The sequence below is a fragment of the Plecotus auritus genome (genome assembly GCF_963455305.1).
Source record: "Plecotus auritus genome assembly, chromosome: 15".
NCBI lineage: Eukaryota > Metazoa > Chordata > Mammalia > Chiroptera > Vespertilionidae > Plecotus > Plecotus auritus.
In genome coordinates, this window is record NC_137781.1 from 3,310,875 (window position 1) to 3,330,376 (window position 19,502).

The window sequence follows — 19,502 nt, forward strand, 5'->3', positions numbered from 1 at the left end:
GGTAGCAGTGTGCGGGCGAGGGCGAGGGCCAGGGCGAGGGCCAGGGCGAGGGCCTCGCTCAGCGTACAGTGCCTGGGGAGCTGCGGAGCTCAGTGAGGCCCTGTACTGAAGGATGGAAAAGATGGCGAGGTGTGGGTGTCAGCAGTTTATTAAAAATAGGTCAGCATGATATTTTGTCGAACTTTTTTAACAGAATTGTCATAAATGGTGGCCATTGAATGCACGGTATTTGGTGATTTTACTTTTCACTAGGACTCATTAAACACTAAACACACATACATAAATGTTCTCTCTTTTTCCCTCTGATTTCTAGATGTGACTTTCCTGACCGAAGAAGTCGTCTATGAAATTCTTGAGTTATGTAGAGAGAGAGAGGATTACTCCCCGTTGATCCGTGTGATTGGGCGCGTGTTTTCCAGCGCGGAGGCCCTGGTGCAGAGCTTTCGGAAGGTCAGGCAGCACACCAAGGAGGAACTGAAGTCTCTCCAAGCCAAGGACGAGGACAAAGATGAAGACGAGAAGGAGAAGGCCACGGGCTCGGCCGCCGCCGCCGCCGCCGCGGCCACCGCGATGGAAGAGGATTCCGAAGCCTCTTCCTCCAGAACGAGCGGCAGCTCCCAGGGCGACGGCTCCCAGCAGCCGGGCCCCGAGGACGTGTCTGTGGACGTTGAGGCCATTCGCAGGGTCTACAGCAGGTTGCTGTCCAACGAGAAAGTAGAAACTGCCTTTCTCAACGCACTCGTGTACTTGTCCCCTAACGTGGAGTGTGACTTGACGTATCACAACGTGTACTCCCGAGATGCTAACTACCTGAATTTATTCATCATCGTCATGGAGAACAGGAACCTCCACAGTCCTGAGTACCTGGAAATGGCCTTGCCGCTCTTCTGCAAAGCAATGAGTAAGCTCCCCCTTGCAGCCCAAGGGAAACTGGTGAGACTGTGGTCTAAGTACAGTGCCGAGCAGATTCGGAGGATGATGGAGACGTTCCAGCAGCTTATTACTTACAAGGTCATAAGCAACGAGTTCAACAATCGGAACCTAGGGAGTGAGAGAAACCTAGTGAACGATGACGATGCCATTGTTGCTGCTTCCAAGTGCTTGAAAATGGTTTACTATGCAAACGTGGTGGGCGGGGACGTGGACACCAACCACAACGAGGAGGACGACGACGAGCCCCTCCCGGAGTCCAGCGAGCTGACCCTGCAGGAGCTCCTGGGGGAGGAGAGAAGGAACAAGAAGGGCCCCCGGGTGGACCCCCTGGAGACCGAGCTCGGCGTGAAGACCCTGGACTGTCGGAAACCACTCATCCCTTTCGAGGAGTTCATCAACGAGCCGCTGAACGACGTTCTAGAGATGGACAAAGACTATACTTTTTTCAAAGTCGAAACCGAGAACAAGTTCTCCTTTATGACCTGTCCCTTCATATTGAATGCTGTCACCAAGAACTTGGGCTTATATTATGACAATAGGATCCGCATGTACAGCGAGCGGAGAATCACTGTGCTTTACAGCTTAGTGCAGGGGCAGCAGCTGAACCCGTACCTGAGACTCAAAGTCAGACGTGACCATATCATAGACGATGCGCTTGTCCGGGTAAGTTGGGCTAGGGTGTAAAAAGCAGTACTAGATCAGATACCTGATCACTGCCAATTCACTTCCTACGTGGCCCCGAAAAACATAACCGAGGAACACACGGACATGTTTTCCTTCCTGTTGAATTTACTGGGTGACATCGGTTAATAAAGTTACACAGGCTTCAGGTGTACCGTTCTGTGGTACACCACCGCTAGATGGTCTGGTGTGTTCACTGCCCCAGTCAGGTCTCCGTCAGGCGTTTTTTAAAACTGTAAACGTAAGTATTATACTTTGGTGGTCCTGTCCAACTTACACAGTGTGTCCCACAAAGGACTGGTTGTCTTCTATAATGACCCCCCCTCTTCGAAAAAAAAGAATAGGTTTTCTAAAGCTTGATCACTAACCCCAAAGGCTGCTCCATTCAGAAGAGAAGTGGATGTTGGGGACAGACGAGTTCAGGACCAGGGGCCGCGTGGAGTGGCCAGGAGTAAGTGTGAGTGCCGCGTCTTGGCTGGGAGAGTGTCACAGCAAACACCCGGCCGAGCGACACGGGCTGCCCACGCCTCCTCACGCAGCTCGCTGCCACGGTGCACTCGGCCAGCAGGCAGCGCTGTCACGTCCGAGGCCCCGTGTGGGTGTGGTGCACGGACCCCGTGAGGCTCTGTGGGTGCACTCGGCCAGCAGGCAGCGCTGTCACGTCCGAGGCCAGTACTTTGTGGGTGTGGTGCACGGACCCCGTGAGGCTCTGTGGGACACGCAAGGTTCCCGTTGTTGGAGCAGAACCGCACGTCCCCCCGAAGGGCCTCAGGTTCCCCGGGGTTCAGAGAAGTGTGCCCTCCTCCCCTGTCTGTCCTCTGCGCCTCGGCCCACGCAGCCTCTTTCCTCCCCGTCAGGCACTTTCTCCCCCGTCTACTTCTTTCTGCTTTCCACACGACTTTTTGGATTTTGAGGAAAGTTACCCAGTTTGGTTTATAAGGCCTTCCGTTTGAAGCAGGCGTTAGGGTAAAATGAATTGAGCTTTTAAATAAATGCTAACAGGTTGTTTTAAAAATGAGTTCTACGTAATACGTCAACGCTGAAGATGACCGGCCTGCTGTCGGTCAGTGTTCACTAGGTGTGCCCACAGCGCGGTCCCCTCCTGGAGTCTGGGGGTGGGGAGGCACTTCGCTAAGAAGGGACCTGTGCACACAGACCAGGAACCCCCCACCCCGCCCCTCACCTTGGGGAGCTGCTCCGACGCCTCGGAGCCCTCACTGAGCAGATCTCAGATCTCACTTTTTTAAAAAATATATCTGTATTAATTTCAGAGAGGAGGAAGGGAGAGGGAAAGAGAGACAGAAACATCAATGATGAGAATCATTGATCGGCTGCCTCCTGTACGTCCCCCAATGGGGATCAAGCCCGCAACCCAGGCATGTGCCCTTGACTGGAATTGAACCTGGGGCCCTTCAGTCCGCAAGCCGATGCTCTATCCACTGAGCCAAACCAGCCAGGGCATCAGATCTCACTCTTAACTTTCCCTTCCTAAGTGGCCTGTTTGCTTTTCTGAGAGATTCATAGGATGTACTAGTCAATGTGCGTCAGCAACAGAAAGTGGGCTTACAGCAAAAAGTAGGAGGAGGTCATCCTCTCGGGTGAACTATCAAAAGTACTGATGGATTTTCGGCATCTGTTCCCTGAGGGTACACTTGGCTTGTCTAAAGCCTCATTCTTCATCTTATGTCACAATTGGACAAACAAACCTATTGACCACTCCTGTGCGATCTGTTAATTTTGAACTATGGAGTGGATTCAGGAAGAGGAAACGACACTTTGCAGTGAGCTCAACTGAGAGTTAAACAGCTAAGGCTATAGGATCCCAGACTTCAATAGCTAAAAAGGCCTTTGTGTCCATCTTCTCATTGTTGACCAACGAGGCCCAGAGAACAGTTACCACGTACATGACACCCTTGAACATGTTTTCTGTTGGGTCTTACATTTCAGTTATTAATTACAGATTGACAAGCTTGGAGGCGAAGGAATGGGTAGCAACTTCAATTAATTCTATATAATAAAATGCAAATTGTCTGATTGGGGTGGGGGGGTGGTTAGACCAGGGGTGGGGCTGGCCAGCCAACCGCTACGGCCTCTTCCCCACACCGGCCCGGCCCCAGTTGGGCGTGCGGGCGGGCCAGACCTCACCCGTGCACGAACTCATGCAGCGGGCCTCTAGTAATAACAATTTTTTAAGAAGAAGAATACGTATTCACTGCTTTCATGTATCATGTAATTCAAACTAGACTAGCAAATTGTTTCCTGGCTGGAGTTCTTAGAGGAACTGTCTTTGATGTCAACAGAAGGATTTGTGTTTTTACAGCATTTTATTAGACGTAAAATACCATTGATTGCAGGACACACTATTATTTTATTGCTACTAAACAAGAAAAAATGCTGCCAATTCGTTGTAAGATGCTGTCACTTGTATGGTATGTCCAGATTTCAGAGATGTTAAAATGTGAAAACAGAAATGTGAATTTTAGGATCACTGAAATCTAATAAAATATAAGCTGCCTTTCCGGAAATGGATACCTGAGGGTCATTTTAAGAACTACCCCCGCCCATATGGGGCTGGACTACTTCCCCCAGGACTTGTCGCACCCCTCCTCTTAGTCTCCACGGCAGTCTCTCCCTATTAAACTAACGTAAAACAGACCTAACCAACAAAACCTAGAGAGGAAGACCCAGGTCTGCATATTCAGTGAATTCATTTCAAGGTGTAAACAGATTGTCCTTTTCAGAACGTTCATTGACAAATTTTTCCAATTTTCGAATATCCTGCATTCCAGACAGCTTTTGATGTCTCTGTTAAAAGTGATACAGCTTTACAATTTAATTCTTTAATTATTCTCTAATTGAACCATGGGTTCAAAGTGGTTACTTTTAAGAAAAGTAAAAAACATAGTTTTTTACATAATAATGGTCTTTGTCTAAATGCTTGTTGCTAAATTTTATGGTATGTTATTTGTTGCCACATTTATTAAAAGTAAATTTTTTAAAGGTAGGCTACCCACGGGTATGTAAAAGTACAGTATTTTACAGACGCACTTATTTATATCCGGACTGATAATCTGAGACAGATAATGTGGGAAGTTTTCACCAGCAGAATTCAGTTGCTGCCTGGTTTTCAAATACTTCTTTTTACATATTTACATTTGAAAGCTCCTGATTCTAAAAGTAACATATACTTCCTGTAAAAAAAAAAAAAAATTAGAATACAGGAAAGCATAAAGAAGAAAATAAAAGCCACTCCTGATGTTTAAAAAGACTTCCAGTCCTTGGTGAGGGGCAAGTGCAGGAGCCGAGAGCTTGCTGTCTCAGAAGTGAGTGATGTTGATTCAGATTGGCAGAACGTTAGGGAGCGCTGTTGATAGGACACACTCCCTAACGCCAGAGTCAGCTCACAGTCAGTCTCCAACTGGAAGGTCCCCACATTGTTTCCGTCTTTGTTCCTCCATACACAGAACGGCAGCCACCGTTTCACAAGAAGTAGATGCCATTCCCGTATGGAATGCATTCCGATTCCCCATTGGTCGCAGACCCCGGAGTGGGTTCACTACCCCGTCGAGCTGCAGTTGGCAGTTAGAGAAACACTGGTCTAGGGCACCTGACCTGACTCATTAATGCGGGTGTACGTACATCTAGCTGGAACGTCCAAACCAGTGCTGTTAGGACTCCAGTACGCTTATTCTAGGGATGTTTGCCTTGCTCAGAAATGGTCTTAAAATTCTAGTTGAGGGGGGGGGGGGTCAATCGGGGAAAAAGGAGACATGTAAAACTTTAGACAATAAATTAAAAAAAAATTCTAGTTGGAATTTTGCCAAATAACATGAAAACCCTTAAATATTCTGTCTTGGCAAATTAAAAAATGTTTTTAACAGTAGGCATTTAATTTAAGTAAGGTGGATGATCAGTTAGGCATGCTGTTGGTAAATTTCAGATACACAAAACAAATTGCAGTGCAAATATTTTACATTAGAATCTAGTGGGTTTTTTTTGGGGGGGAGAGCAGAGGAGAGAAGAATCTAGTGTGATTTTATGATTCATCTCATAATGACTGTTTATTCAGCATATACAAAGAAATACTGGGAAAGCTTGGTAGTTGAAATGGTAGGTTTCGATACCGTGTGAGAAGTCAGGAGGAAGGGTATGAGCGAGCGCGTCTCTTCTTCTGAAAAGGAGTGGACGTGGACTGTGCGCTGACCCAGGAGAGGAATGAACACTGGGTGCCAGCTAGGAGGTCAGGGGCTTTCCTGCTCACCACGCGTGGTTTTGGCTGGAACTCACTTTACTTATGGCCTAACAGACATTAAGACTTAATTCCTGGGTTTGTGGGAGTAGTCCTGAGTTCTGCGGACTTGTATGCCTAACCCTATAGCCCAGGTGTCTTGCATACAAGGAACAGGAAATCTTACTGTATGCTAATTTCCGTCAGTCAGTAGAAAGGAACCCTGTCGTCACCCTATGCAGGGTTCTTTTCTGCCTCATTTCCCCCCTAAGTCTGCCTTCACTGGCTTCTTCCTTCCATGTAAAGCACCCCCAAAAGTCAGGGCCTCGTCCTTGCTGCCCAGCCCTCCTTCCTTCGCGTTTGCGTGTCCCTGTTTGCACGTTGCCGTGCCCTGGCGCCGCAGTCACTGCTCCTTCCTTTCACTCCCCAGCTGGAGATGATCGCCATGGAGAACCCTGCTGACCTGAAGAAACAGTTGTACGTGGAGTTCGAAGGAGAACAAGGAGTTGACGAGGGAGGGGTTTCCAAAGAGTTCTTCCAGCTGGTTGTGGAGGAAATCTTCAACCCTGACATCGGTAAGGACTCAGCGCCGTGCCACGGTGCGTCCTCTGGAATTGAGACTTTGTTGTCCTAGGCGTGTCCGTGTTCTCACGCAGGAACAGCAGCAGCAAATGGTCTGGTACGGGTTAACCTCGACTCACCAACCCCGACAGAGTCTGCGGCTCCTGGGACTGATGCACATCGCTCACTCATCACGCTCTTACTTAGATCACTTGGCCAAGTAGTGGAATACGGGGATTCTCTCTCGGATACACAAAATGGCGCACACTTGAGAATGGCACACGGGGAGGCCTTCTTTGTCTAAAACAGTGGTTGGCAAACGGCGGCTCGCGAGCCACATGCAGCTGCTTGGCCCCTTGAGTGTGGCTCTTCCACAAAATACCACGGCCTGGGCGAGTCTATGTTGAAGAAGTGGCGTTAGAATAAGTTTAAAAAATTTGGCTCTCCAAAGAAATGTCCATCGTTGTACTGTTGCTATTTGGCTCTGTTGACTAAGGAGTTTGCCGACCACTGGGCTGAAACATGCGTCAGAGGCACAGCATTTCTGAGACAAGTTTCATAGGCCAGTGGTCTGAGCAGGTGAGGGGCAGTGAGTGCCCCGTGCCGGGGTGGGAGTGCTGGCTGGTCCCCGGAAGCTGGGTCTCGGCCCTGCAGTCCCCACTGGGAGCCCCAGAAGCCCCTCCCGCCCACACCCGCTGGTCACTGCCGCCCGGGAGGGTTCCCCTGAGTGCAGTGGGGACGTCTAAGCTGCTTGTGGAAGAATCTGAGTTTCTCTGAGTCAAAGTGACACAACTGGTTCCGTGTCTACACTGGACCCACGTGCTCACTTTTATTCATTAAATATGTTTATCCATCTCAGAGAGGAAGGGAGAGGGAGAGATGGAAACATCAGCGATGAGAGAGAATCATGGATCGGCTGCCTCTGGCACACGCCCTACCAGAGATCGAGCCCGCAACCTGGGCATGTGCCCTGACTGGAATCAAACCTGGGACCCTTCAGTCCACAGGCTGACACTATCCACTGAGCAACACTGGCCAGGGCCAGTTGCTCACTATTAATGGAATGCACGACAGTCGTAGGGCAAGGCTTCCACTCAAGTGCCCTCAGAACCCTGAAGATGGGCAGAGTCATGCAGGGGGCTGCCAGAGGCTGTGGCTGCCTGTGGGTTCCAGGGCGCACCGAGCTGGCGTTCCGGGCCCGGTGCTTAGCCTGCCATCTGAGAGGCACGGACGATGAGTTTGTGACAATACAGGTGTGGGAAGACTGTCTGCATTCTAGCGAACGTTAATTCATAGAAGCCATGCTATTGTGAGTAGTGTGTTCAAAGTAAACCTCTAAGACACATAAAATCATGTTCTTTTTGAGATAGAAAACTAATTTGTAAGCTTCCTAAGCTTGGCAAACCTCAGCACTAGTTTCTGATGTACCTAGAAATGTTAGACATTAGCTACATATTTACATTATTTGCAGAACTACTAAGAAAACCGTACATGACACGTTCTGCCTGATGTAGGGGAATGGAACGAGGTCAGAGGAAGAGTGAAAAAGGACGTTTCCGAAGAGCCACACGCTTGGTTTTATGGGGCTTTTTCCTGGTGCCCATCGTCCCCAGCGCACCTCCTGGCTCTCCGTCACCTTCCCGCGTGGACGAGGCCGCGGTCTGTGCGGTGCACGCTAGGCCGTCCGCAGTGGCTGCTTCTGAGACCAGGGCATCCGTGGTGAAAGGTCCTGAAGTTGGTTAATTAACCGCAAGCACTTTAGACTGGCTGACCTGTCAGTGCTGTATTTATGGCCAGAGGGAGCTTTTAGCACGCCACGCGAGTTGTACTACTTCAGACCTGGAAAAATGTGAAATCCATTGGGTTGTGTTCAAATTGTTATTCATGAACATTCCATCGTGTTAGAAAAACGTCCTGGCTTCATTTAGGCTCTACCTTCCAGGGGGCATTTTAAAGTTCCTTTTATATTTAACTCAAGCTAACTGAAAATGAAGCATTTTAGGCTTTTAAAAATCTTATGATTTATGTGCTGTTATGGTTTCTGAGTTTGTTGTACTTGAAAGACTTTTTTTTTTAATATATTAATTTCAAGAGGTAGGGAGAGGGAGAGATAGAAACATCAATGATGAGAGTCATTGACCGGCTGCCTCCTGCATATCTCCCACTGGGGTTTGAGCCCACAACCCAGGCATGTACCCTGACCAGGAATCGAACCGTGACCGCCTGGTTCATAGATCAGTGCCCAACCACTGGGCCACACCAGCCAGGCTCCAGATTTAATTCTTAAACTATATTTTTCAATAGCAACTGAAAAACATTTTAGTAAAATAAAATATTGTTAAGTTCAATTACAAGATTGTTTAACCTTGTCCTTAGATGTTAAAGGGAAGAAGGTAATTCTGCCTTAGTAATTTTGCCTATTAAGATAGGCAAAACCAAAGATCTATATTTTTAATGAATGGTACAAAAAAGGTCTCCAGGCTTGGATTTTGAGTGGTGAAGACCATAAAAACTGGAAGGGGACTGGGAATAGGAACAATGTTATTTACTGGCTCAAAATTAGTGTGAGTGTTAACCAGCTTTGAGTTTACCGAGTTCACCTAAGGGCATGGGCTTGACATCATCTGACTTGGTCAGAAAGGGGCTCGACACACGGCAGGGCCCCGTGCACTTTTGGAAAAGCAGGCTTCTCCTTCCTGGATCCAGAATGGTGTTTAAAATGGGACGTGGGTTACAGATGTTTTTAAAGTGAAACATTTAACAGGACAGCCTTTTCTCTCTTTTTTTTGCATTTTTCAACCATTTGGTGGATAAAGTATGAATGCAAATCAACTTGGTTTGTGTTAGAGGAGTAGAGAACGTGAATCTAACTTTTTGGTAAATGCCCCCAAATTGCTCGTTTCCTTGGCTTCTTTAAAATTACATACTTTGCCACAGTTTGCAATCATCATACATGTGAGCTTTGGTTTCTCAAGTGCTAATGTAATAGAGATATACCTATTATATATGTTTACCTATGTAATTATTTTATATTTGTATTTATCAGTCTTTAATATTTTGCCTTTTACAAAATCTCTTCTTACAGGCATGTTCACCTATGATGAAAATACAAAGTTGTTTTGGTTTAATCCATCCTCTTTCGAAACGGAGGGTCAGTTCACGCTGATCGGCATCGTGCTGGGCCTGGCGATCTACAACAACTGCATCCTGGACGTGCACTTCCCCATGGTGGTGTACAGGAAGCTCATGGGCAAGAAGGGCACCTTCCGGGACCTGGGAGACTCCCACCCGGTGAGCCTGTCCCTGGGGCCTGGGGCCGGGGGCCGGGTCTCCGCCCAGCACGACTGCTGACTCCCGTCTCCTGTCCGAGTGCCGTGAGCACGCTGACTCCCGTCTCCTGTCCGAGTGCCGTGAGCACTCTAAAGCGTCAGGGGGTTCTTTCTAGGTGTCGCTGTCAGCAAACATGTTCTGGAGGCCTGATTTTGTAGGAAGTGTTTTTTAATCCTATGGGATTACCGGGGGAAGCCACGCGGAAGGGCGTGGTGGCCACAGTTGGTGTGTTTCCTCTGCCCAGTGTGAACCCACCGCTGGCCTGGAGGCTGGGCTCCTGAGCAGAGTGGACCTCACCGGGAAACCTAGTTTCCATGTTGTGAACTGTGTTTTAATTTTCACCCGAGGAGTGAGGACATTTTTTCCCATTGGTTTTTTTTTTTCTGAGGTGGAGGCAGGGGGAGACACATCCATTGGTTGCTCCCCACACATGTCCTGACGGAGGGTGGAGATCGGACCTGCAACCCGTCCTACAGAGAATCAAACCCTCTACCCTCCCGTGTGCGGACGGGTGCTCTAACCATGAGCAGCGCGGGCCGGGGCGCTGTGTTTTAATCTCACAGCGCGGGCCAGGGCGCCGTGTTTCAATCTTACGGTCGCAGTGTGTCCTTGCACCGCGCGGCCTGCAGCGCTGGTGACCTGCGCCCGTTTGTGCCGCCAGGTGCTGTTCCAGAGCCTGAGGGACCTGCTGGAGTACGAGGGGAGCGTGGAGGACGACATGATGATCACGTTCCAGATCTCGCAGACGGACCTGTTCGGTAACCCGATGATGTACGACCTCAAGGAGAACGGCGACAAGATCCCCATCACCAACGAAAACCGGAAGGTAGCGCCTGTTCCTGCGTTGTTTTTTGTTTCTATGAACGGAATTTCCAAACACACGGGGCCTGTAATTGTGAAAGCAGTTTCTAATGCGGTCCCGGCTAAGCCCCAGAAGTCCGTTAACGGAGTTGTCGATGCAGAAGCCGCCGTTTTCTAAATCTGGGACATGAGGTGGTGTGAGACCCCGTAGGTGACCACTGACGGCCTCGGGAGCGGGGAGGGAGCCAGGCGCTGTGGGTGATCGAGAGCAGGGGCCGGGGTCTCCTGCAGAGCCTCGAGGTGAGAACCACGTGTCATGTGGACGTGTGTGTGGCCTAAACGCCTGCTGACCAAAATGTAAGCATCTGGAAACCGGGGAATGACCCAGAACACAGCAAGGAGTTTGTAATTTCTGATAAAAACACACACACCAAGTGAAACACAAGGTATTTGCTGCTTCCCAAACACTCTGGCTAGAAACCACGAGGCTCCTGGCTGCTCCCAGGCACTGCCTTGCACGGTCCTGTCTCCTGTTGGCCTGCGTTGTTGAGGGAACCTCAAAGCGGTCGACACATGAATGTAAAAGCTGGGCATCACGTAGGGGTTTGGTTAGCTTCCCGAGCTGAATGTCAGAACGGACACGTCTTCACTGGTTTCCGTACACGGCCTGTTTACAGGCTAATGTCACATCACAGCTGTGAGCTCGTTCAAGGTGCACTCCTTGGCATGTACGTAATTGGATTTATAAAATACTTTTTCTTTGGGAATGTAAATACAAAAATAGTCTTAAAAGCTGTGCAGCCCAGTAGCTTGTGGTGTTTGGTTTGTACAGCATATAAGGAGTTCTTGTGGTTAATGTTTTCTGCAGGAATTTGTCAATCTCTATTCTGACTACATTCTCAATAAATCAGTAGAAAAACAGTTCAAGGCTTTTCGAAGAGGTTTCCATATGGTGACCAATGAGTCTCCCTTGAAGTACTTGTTCCGACCGGAGGAGATCGAGTTGCTCATATGCGGAAGCCGGGTAAGAAAGCGGGTGTCTGTGACGCTCCACGTGTGGCGTGGCTGTGGCAGTGGTGCGCTGAGGGGATGCTAAGATGTATTTTTTAAAAATTTGCAGAATCTAGATTTCCAAGCGCTGGAAGAAACCACAGAATATGATGGTGGCTATTCCAGGGACTCTGTTCTGATTAGGTAAGTTGCTTTAAAAAAAAAGTTTTTAATCCCTATCATTTTACTTAAAATGCTGAAATTTAGAAACTGTAGTTGTCATGTACTGTGTTATTTTCAGGCGTGCAGCCTGGCGGTTAGACATTCATTCAGCCTTCAGGGACCCACGTCCACAGTCACCAGTATGTTACTCGGGGTTCCCGGGCCGCACTCCCCCCGTGACTGTACCTGGGGGGTTGCCGTTCTTAGCTCCCTGCTTCTCCTTCCCTCTCTCCATCCCGCCATCTGGCAGCCAGCAGTTGGTTCTGTATCTGTGAATTGGTTTCTATCTTATTTTGTCTGGTTGGTTGGTTTTTAGATTCTACGTGTAAGTGACATCGTAGGGTGTCTGTCTTTCTCCATCGGACGTGTGTCACCGCCGCTCGAGGCTTCCTCCTTCAGTCTCACTCAGCCCGCCTTTCCTCGAGACACGTCCAGCTCGTGCCCCGCAGCCCTCGCACCCCACTGCCGCGTGGCTGTCCTGGGACGGATGTGCCATGGGCGCGTCACCCTCCACCTGTCCCCGGACCCTGGGGTGTTCCCGTGTCAGTGAAGCCCCTGTGTACGTGTGGGCAGATCTTTGTGAATTAGGGTGTCATTTCTCGGGTCAGTGCAGTCACTGGCCCTGCGCTCCGTGGGCCGTCTCCTCGCTGCAGGCCCCTCCTCGCGCTGGCAGCTTTGTTCCGGAGTCTGATGAACAGAGCCCGTCCGGTGTGTGTGTTCTAATAAAAGGCGATTGGTACACCGAGACCACTGTATTTCAGGTCGTTACGGATGTGCGAGGGCTCACGTTGGCCATCTTGTTCGTTTTCCTTTCTGCCTTCTCGGGGTCACGGAGCTGGGACTCCCGATGCACCTTCTGTGCAGCAGTGTCCTCTGGTGGGTGTTGGCGTTGCTGCACGTGCACCTGTGGGCGGGTGCCGCCCTCTGCAGGGAGCGGCAGCCTTGCCCCCATGGAGCTCTCCTTTCCGCCTTCGAGCGGGCTGTCTGCTGTCTGAACGTTAGGCTGTTAATGTTCCAGCCTGTCAGCCACCAGATCCGTTTGTGTGCGCCTGCTCTTCCCTCTGCCTCCTTTGTTCCACGTTGTCATCTGCGAGGGCACGTCTGCTGGTGACAAGCCCCCTGCTTTCCTCGTCTGAGCACGCCCTCCCCCTCGTTCCCGAGCGCCGTGTCACGTATGGGGTTTGGTTCGCTTCCTGAGTGTGTGGGTTTGTGTGTTTTTTTTTTGCCAAAACTGACAGTTTTTCAGGGCCTCTGGTGTTCCGTCACCGTCATTGTCCCACGCGGGCCTGACATGTGATCCATGTGCTACCACGTCGTGTGGAAGCCCCTTTTTGTCTGAATAGTTTTTTAGAAAGAACCAAAGAGACAGCTGGTCAGCTGCCGCCTGCACTCCAGGGTGACTGACAGGGTCTTGTCTCGCTGACCCGCGTGGGGGTGCAGTCCGTCCTGAGGGAGGTGCCTGCAGGCTGCACGTCCGAGTGCTGGCCTGCTCTCCAGGCCCCAGGTCAGAAGCGGCGTCGCACTGACCAAAAGGCCACATGCTGGTGACATTCGGTATCTGCCCAGTGTGTGGCTGGCCGCCTGAACACCCGCCCAGCAGGCCTGAGTGCCTTCCTAAGCTTCCCTTTGCTCTCAGCCAGGTGACAAGGGTCCTGTGGCCTGGACTCACCAGGAGGCCCCTGGTGGGGAGGCCCCTGGTGGGAGGCCCCTGGTGGGGAGGCCCCTGGTGGGGAGGGCAGACAGACCAGCTCCCTCTCCCCCAGCGCGCGCCCTCATCAAGGTCCTGGTCCTGCAACTTGGTTTTGTCTTTTGTTCTGAATATGCCACAGGTCACGTAATTATTCCTAGTGTTGGTCACGTAGGTTCACCCGCTTTTACTGTGTAAATAACGTCACAGTGAACATGAGCTTTTAAAACGTGTCCTTGAGGTAAAGGTTGCTACGTGGAGTTCCTGGGTTCTCTCCTAACACGGGAAGTGAGATCCATGCTACCCCCAGCACGTGCCGTCAGCGGGCGTCCTTTCTCCTCCACAGGGAGTTCTGGGACATCGTGCACGCGTTCACCGAGGAGCAGAAGCGGCTCTTCCTGCAGTTCACCACGGGCACAGACCGGGCGCCGGTGGGCGGGCTCGGCAAGCTGAAGATGATCATCGCCAAGAACGGCCCCGATACCGAACGGTAATGGGCACACCGCGGCACACGCCGACATGCCTGCATTCTAGCCCGCGCACGCGTGACCTGTCCCACGCTGCTGAGCACACTCGGGGGCATGCAGAGGTCTCCACGCCACCGCGCACACCCATTTTCAAACACTGCCTCGTTCAGAGCCCCTGCAGGGCCCGTGAAATTTGCACACTGGCATGAGCCAGCTTCTGGCTCAGAATGCTTTACCCGAAAGCCACGTTCTGTGATCTGCAGGAAGGTTAACCTGGGGCTCGGAGGGGGGTCAGCACGAGGTTGTCGTCGTGGTGATTGTGTGAGTTAGCCGTCTGGGGAGGAAGGCCCCTAGATGGGCAGCACCTTACTGCTGCTGCAGGGCTCCGAGGTGCAGAAACCCTGGTGTCTGGTACCAGTCACATCCACGGGGCTGTTCCCAGCACGCATTCAGGGCACCTCAACCTTGGCTGGGACCTCTGCCTTAGAGTAAGACCTTGGGGTTTCAGCTCTGGGGTGGGACACCCAGCAGGTGATCTGCTGGGAGGTGACGTCCCTACATCCGTCGCTCGGGTGCAGTGTTAGCAGCCTCCTGAGCACTGAGGCTGGGACAGGACGCGGCAGGGCCCCCCGACGGCTGCGTGTGTACGGTCTGCCCCGCGGACCCCTCCGCGCACAGACCGTGGAGAGCAGGACCGTGTGATCCTGCGCGCTTTCCCACGATTTACGGTGCCCCCCCCCCCCCCCCCTTCTCTCCCTGCAGGTTACCCACATCTCACACCTGCTTTAACGTCCTTTTACTTCCGGAATATTCAAGCAAAGAAAAGCTGAAAGAGCGGCTGCTGAAGGCCATCACTTACGCCAAAGGCTTCGGCATGCTGTAGCGAGAGGTGGAGGGTGCAGTCCGAGTCCCGCGGGTGTCCGTGCGCGGCTGTCAGTGGTGAGCGGTAGTCCGTCCGAGCTCCCTCCCTCCCTCGGGCCTGAGGCTGGGACAGCAGGTTTCAGCTCCTCTGTGAACAAATCCCTCCTTATTTTTCTGCGTGAAAGTGTTCCTTATCCTTTCACTTGTATGTACAGAGAGGTTTTTCTGAATATTTATTTTAATGGTTGTTAAATCACTTTTGCTTGTGTTTATTACTGCTTGAGGTTGAGCCTTTTGAGTATTGAGAAACATATACCACCAAACTGCTCCCCTAGGGACGCGCGCCACATCTGTAGACCATGTGACCTTCAAGTAAGTATGTGCTCTCTGCGCCCTGTATCTAACTCCAATCAGGAACTGTATTTTCTTTTAAACAATTTGCTTTTGAAACTTGAAGTCTTGAAAACAGTGTGATGCATTCGCTGCTGTTCTAGTCCCCAAAGAGCTTTCTGTGCAAAATCTTGAAATCAATAAAGATGGAAGGGAGCCCTCGGAACGTCCCTGAGCCCTCGGAACTCTCCTTTAGCCCAGCGCCCGTGCCGGTGTGCGCCCCGCCCCGCGCCAGGCACCTCCGCGCAGGCGCAGGGCAGGGCCGCTTTTGTTCTCATGGTTGTGGTTCCTTCAGTTTCCTGGGAAAAGTGCATTTGGCCAAAAGAAATGGTGCGTGAAGCCTGTTGCAAGAAAGTTAGGAAGTCTGTTGTCTCTGAACGCGAAGCATGTGAAAGTGCACTTACCATAAATGTGGATGACTGCTTACCTGCATCTCAGTCGACAATCCAAAGTCCTCCCTTGGTGTTGGCTTCATCTTGTCTGCTCGGCCCGTCGGGCACGTGACCAGTGCTGCACCTGAGGGACAGCACGGCTGCGGGCCCCGCCCCTCAGCGCCGCGGCAAGCAGGCCTGCAGGTGAGGGAACGCTCCCGTCCCGTCCTGTGTGTCCCCGAGACGTCAGTGTTAGTGCTCCTTCCCTGCACCGTGGCAAGTACAATAGGCGTAAGTTATTGGACGTTCACAAGTGAGTAGCTTCCCCTAGTCTGTGTCTATGATGTTCGTTTCTCTCACGGCAATTAAACAGAAGGATGATGTCTTTTTAACGGAGGAGAGACACGCCACGTCCTTGTGCCGCAGCTGCAGGCTGTGCTCGGCGTGTGCCTGGCGTGTCTCAGTCACGACGACAGACCGACCGGGTGCTGTGCTGGCAGCAGGCGGGAGAAGCGCAGCGTTCCAATCCTGGGAGGGGAAGGGTGTCTTTCAGGGTTAACGTAGTGACCGATGTAGAATGCTCTGTACCATCACGCTACATAAAACCGCGGCATTTCACCACCATTACTGCAAGAGGACATGCTTTCCCTGCTGGGAGGAGGCAGCGGGCCCTGGGCGCCCTGCTGAGGGGGCGCTCGGCTCCGACACGAGGGACCCTCGTGCGGCCGCCGCCTCGCCTGTGTGCGGCAGTGAGGAGAGGCTGGGCGTTTTCTATGATGAACCCGTGACGAAACCTGTGCTCTCGGTTCGCGCTTGCTGTGACGACATCTGTATGACGTTTGTGATGTGATTGCGTCTAGGTTGTCAGCTCTAGAATAGACTTGGAACAAACAGGAAAATAAACGACCCTGAAAAACGCTGTGAGAGGAAGTGTTGTTAGTGATCAGACCGGCTGCTCGGAAGGGGTCTGAACAGTCACCCCGGGCCCGCGGCCCCGCCCCCACCGCACCTCCTAGGAGGAGGGAACGGAACACTTTACCCCACACGTCAGGCTGTGAAAGGTGAGCTAAAGGGTTACAGTTGCGCAGGGGAGAAACGGAGTTCATTCTTGTATTACCAGTGTTTTCCATACAAACCACCGTAACTCACTTTGCCCACCCTGCATTTGACGCCTGAGTCTGCCCACAGCTGCCAGGAAAACTGGCTGGTGTCTCATTCCCGCTTTTTATAACCTAGCAACACCATTCCCTGTTCCCTCAAATACACGTCTCAAACCTTCCTCCAGCCCCTGCCCTGAACCCACAGTGTTTGCGAAGAATTTCCTGATTCTGGTCAAGGTTGCAGGGCAGGTAAGCTCGGTCCCGGCATCTCCCTTAACCACAGAGCAACCATCACTTGAAACCACCTGAAATCTCTGGGTGACGTGAGCCGTAACTCAGGCCAGCCCAGCCTCAGGAAGCTTGAGGAGGAAGGGGGAGGCGTGCTACCTGGTACCAAACTGTCTTACCAGGTCACAGTGATCAAAACAGCCCGGCACTGTCACACACACACAGGAGGCACAGGCGTGCGAGGGCAGACACTCCATTACCGGACAGACACGTGCAGAGAAGTGGGGAGCTTAGACCACCTCGTACACCACGACTCACAGCGGAGTCAGGACTGAAATGTGAAACCTGAAACCATAAAACTGAAGGGAACACAAGCACTGAGACCTGACATCCCTATTAGAGAATTTCCTGACAAACCCCATGCAAATACACAAAAGCAGAGCACACGGAGGATGTCAAACCGGAGTCCAAATTTATAGAGAACTCTGCTCACCACCAAAACCACCACCAACTAAAAAACGGGCGGGGCAAGAGGCCCTACAGATGGCCCACAGACATGAGAGGCACATGAAAGCCACAAGGAGGCCCCACCTGTCAGGTGTGAGGCGACCAGGCAGCCCGCAATCCCACCTCTGGGCATGTACACGAGAAACCCCAAACGCTAGTTAGAAAGCACGCATGCACACGTGTGTTCCCTGCGGCGTCACTCACCAGAGGCAAGCTGCGGGAGTGAGCCAAGGCCACCTGCCGATGAGCGCAGCGAGCAGCAGTGGTCGAGTGGGCAGGGCAGTGTTGGCCATTCGAAAAGCGAGGCCGCTTACCTTTCGAGGCCGCACGGAGGGGCCTCGAGGAGGATGTGTTAAGTGAAGTACATCAGCCAGAGACAGACACACCATATGACCTGTCACTCGCATGTGAACCAGCTAAAGAACCGAAACACTCGTCACACACAGCAGACACCAGCAGCAGCTGGCCTTGTTCCCAGTCGGCTTCTCGGGGACACCCCGCCCCCAGGTCCCTCATGCTGGTGGCCCCAGGAGGGACGCGCACGCTCCAGGAAAGCAAGTCCTGCTCTGGGGGGGCCCAGGCCCCGCAGCCTCCTGTGGTGGGGCCAGTCCCACGGCCGCCCTGCCTGCAGGTAAGTCCCTCGTCCTGCAGACGGCACGAAGGCTCAGCTGCAGGAGGAGGATGCAGAGCCCACACGCCCGCCCGCCTGCCCGGCAACTGCAGGCCCAGCTCCGTGACTGGGCCCCACAGGGCGCCCCTACCCCTGCCCCTCCACCAGACGGGGGGGGGGGGGGGGGGAAGGGGAGCGGCTCTGCCTCGTCCACAGGGACAAGCTCAGGCAGGGCCCCGAGAGGCAAGGAAGTACGCCCCAATGACGGCACAGGAACCTCCGGGAGAGGAGTCCCCCCCCTGCCCCAGACCAGTCACACCGAAAGGCCCCACAGCTGAGCCAGACGGCCACACGTTTACCCAGTTACTCACCCAGGTCCGTCTCAGGCCGCTCCTTCCTTGGTCCACCTGTGAGCTCCCCGCTGGACACGCTGCCAGGCGAGTGATGGGCCGTGAAAAACAGACCTGCTACTTCAGATGCAAACATGAAGTGCTCCCATCAGGAGGCGTGGGGTGGGGGCTGGGTGGGGAGCGAAAGCAAGGTATGCTGCCTGCAGGACACTCACTGCCGATAGGAAGCGGGACTGTAAAGGGCCGGGGAGGGTCTTCCGGGAACAGAAACGGCAAGAAAAGAGGCGGGGGCAGCAGAACTTCCCGGGCAAGAGACCTTCAACCAGGAGGAGGGAGGGCCCGGCACTGCAGCTGTGGGTCGTCGTCGGAAGCAGCCCCACACACTGCCGTGAAAAGACACCCCCATACGCTCCCGTGTCCATCGACCGGGGAGGGGACAGAAGTGCACAGTGGTGGGTGGACGAGGGCTCCACCCTGACAGCCACACCTAAAGGGCCTTGTGCTGTGAAATAAGATTTCATTTCTGTGGGGAATCTAAACAGCCAAGGACACGTAGAACGGAACCGACTCCAACAGGTCTGCCCGATGGAAGAGGAGGGGTGTGTGCGAGGGAAAAAGGAGAAGGGATTAGGAGAAGCACCCACATAGTGCGGAGATTACCGAGGGGCGTGGGCTGAGCAGAAGAGGGTGACGGGGGAACAAACGGTGATGGAGGGAGACTTGGCTTGGGGTGGTGCCCGCCCAGTACCACATCCAGATGCTGTTTCACGGAGCTCTGCGGCTGAAACGTGATTTCATTTACGTCGTCACCCCAATAAATGCAGTAAAAACACTGTGAAGCAGACTCTGAGACGGGTACCACCTCCGCTTCCTCCTATTGTCCTTCACCCAAGTGCCCCTGCTCCTGCTCCTGCTCCTCCAGGGCCCCTACCTGTGCACAAGTCCAAGTTTGTGGCCTCACAGACACCCCCTCTCCACCTTCAGAGGAGGGACACACGTGGGCCTTCTCAGGGGTTTCCTGGTCAGGGGTTTCCTGGGGAACTGCTGAGGGAGACAGGAATTCATGGGCATTTGGCAATGTTTGTGGTTTTTTTTTAAGTAGCTCTTTAAAACACACCTGGAAACACACCAGCAACACCCAGGAAAAACGCCCACAGTATTTCACGAGAGCCCCACTGGTGTTCA

General features: G+C 52.4%; 1 protein-coding gene across 5 annotated transcripts in view; it reads left to right on the plus strand.

Moving 5' to 3' along the window:
- Nucleotides 1-15,321, plus strand: part of UBE3A (ubiquitin protein ligase E3A) — a 40,856-nt gene extending 25,535 nt beyond the window's left edge. For 4 of the 5 annotated variants that reach the window (XM_080651433.1, XM_080651431.1, XM_080651432.1 and 1 more), the window contains 8 exons: nt 314-1,596; nt 6,273-6,417; nt 9,489-9,694; nt 10,395-10,559; nt 11,403-11,558; nt 11,655-11,728; nt 13,780-13,923; nt 14,663-15,321. In XM_080651433.1, the coding sequence (XP_080507559.1) occupies nt 314-1,596; nt 6,273-6,417; nt 9,489-9,694; nt 10,395-10,559; nt 11,403-11,558; nt 11,655-11,728; nt 13,780-13,923; nt 14,663-14,783 (2,294 nt within the window). In that variant the 3' untranslated portion in view covers nt 14,784-15,321. Of the gene's footprint in view, nt 1-313; nt 1,597-6,272; nt 6,418-9,488; nt 9,695-10,394; nt 10,560-11,402; nt 11,559-11,654; nt 13,422-13,465; nt 13,924-14,662 lie in introns of those variants that run through there. The other variant, XR_013959665.1, reaches the window with a different exon arrangement.
- The last annotated feature ends 4,181 nt before the right edge of the window (nt 15,322-19,502 follow it).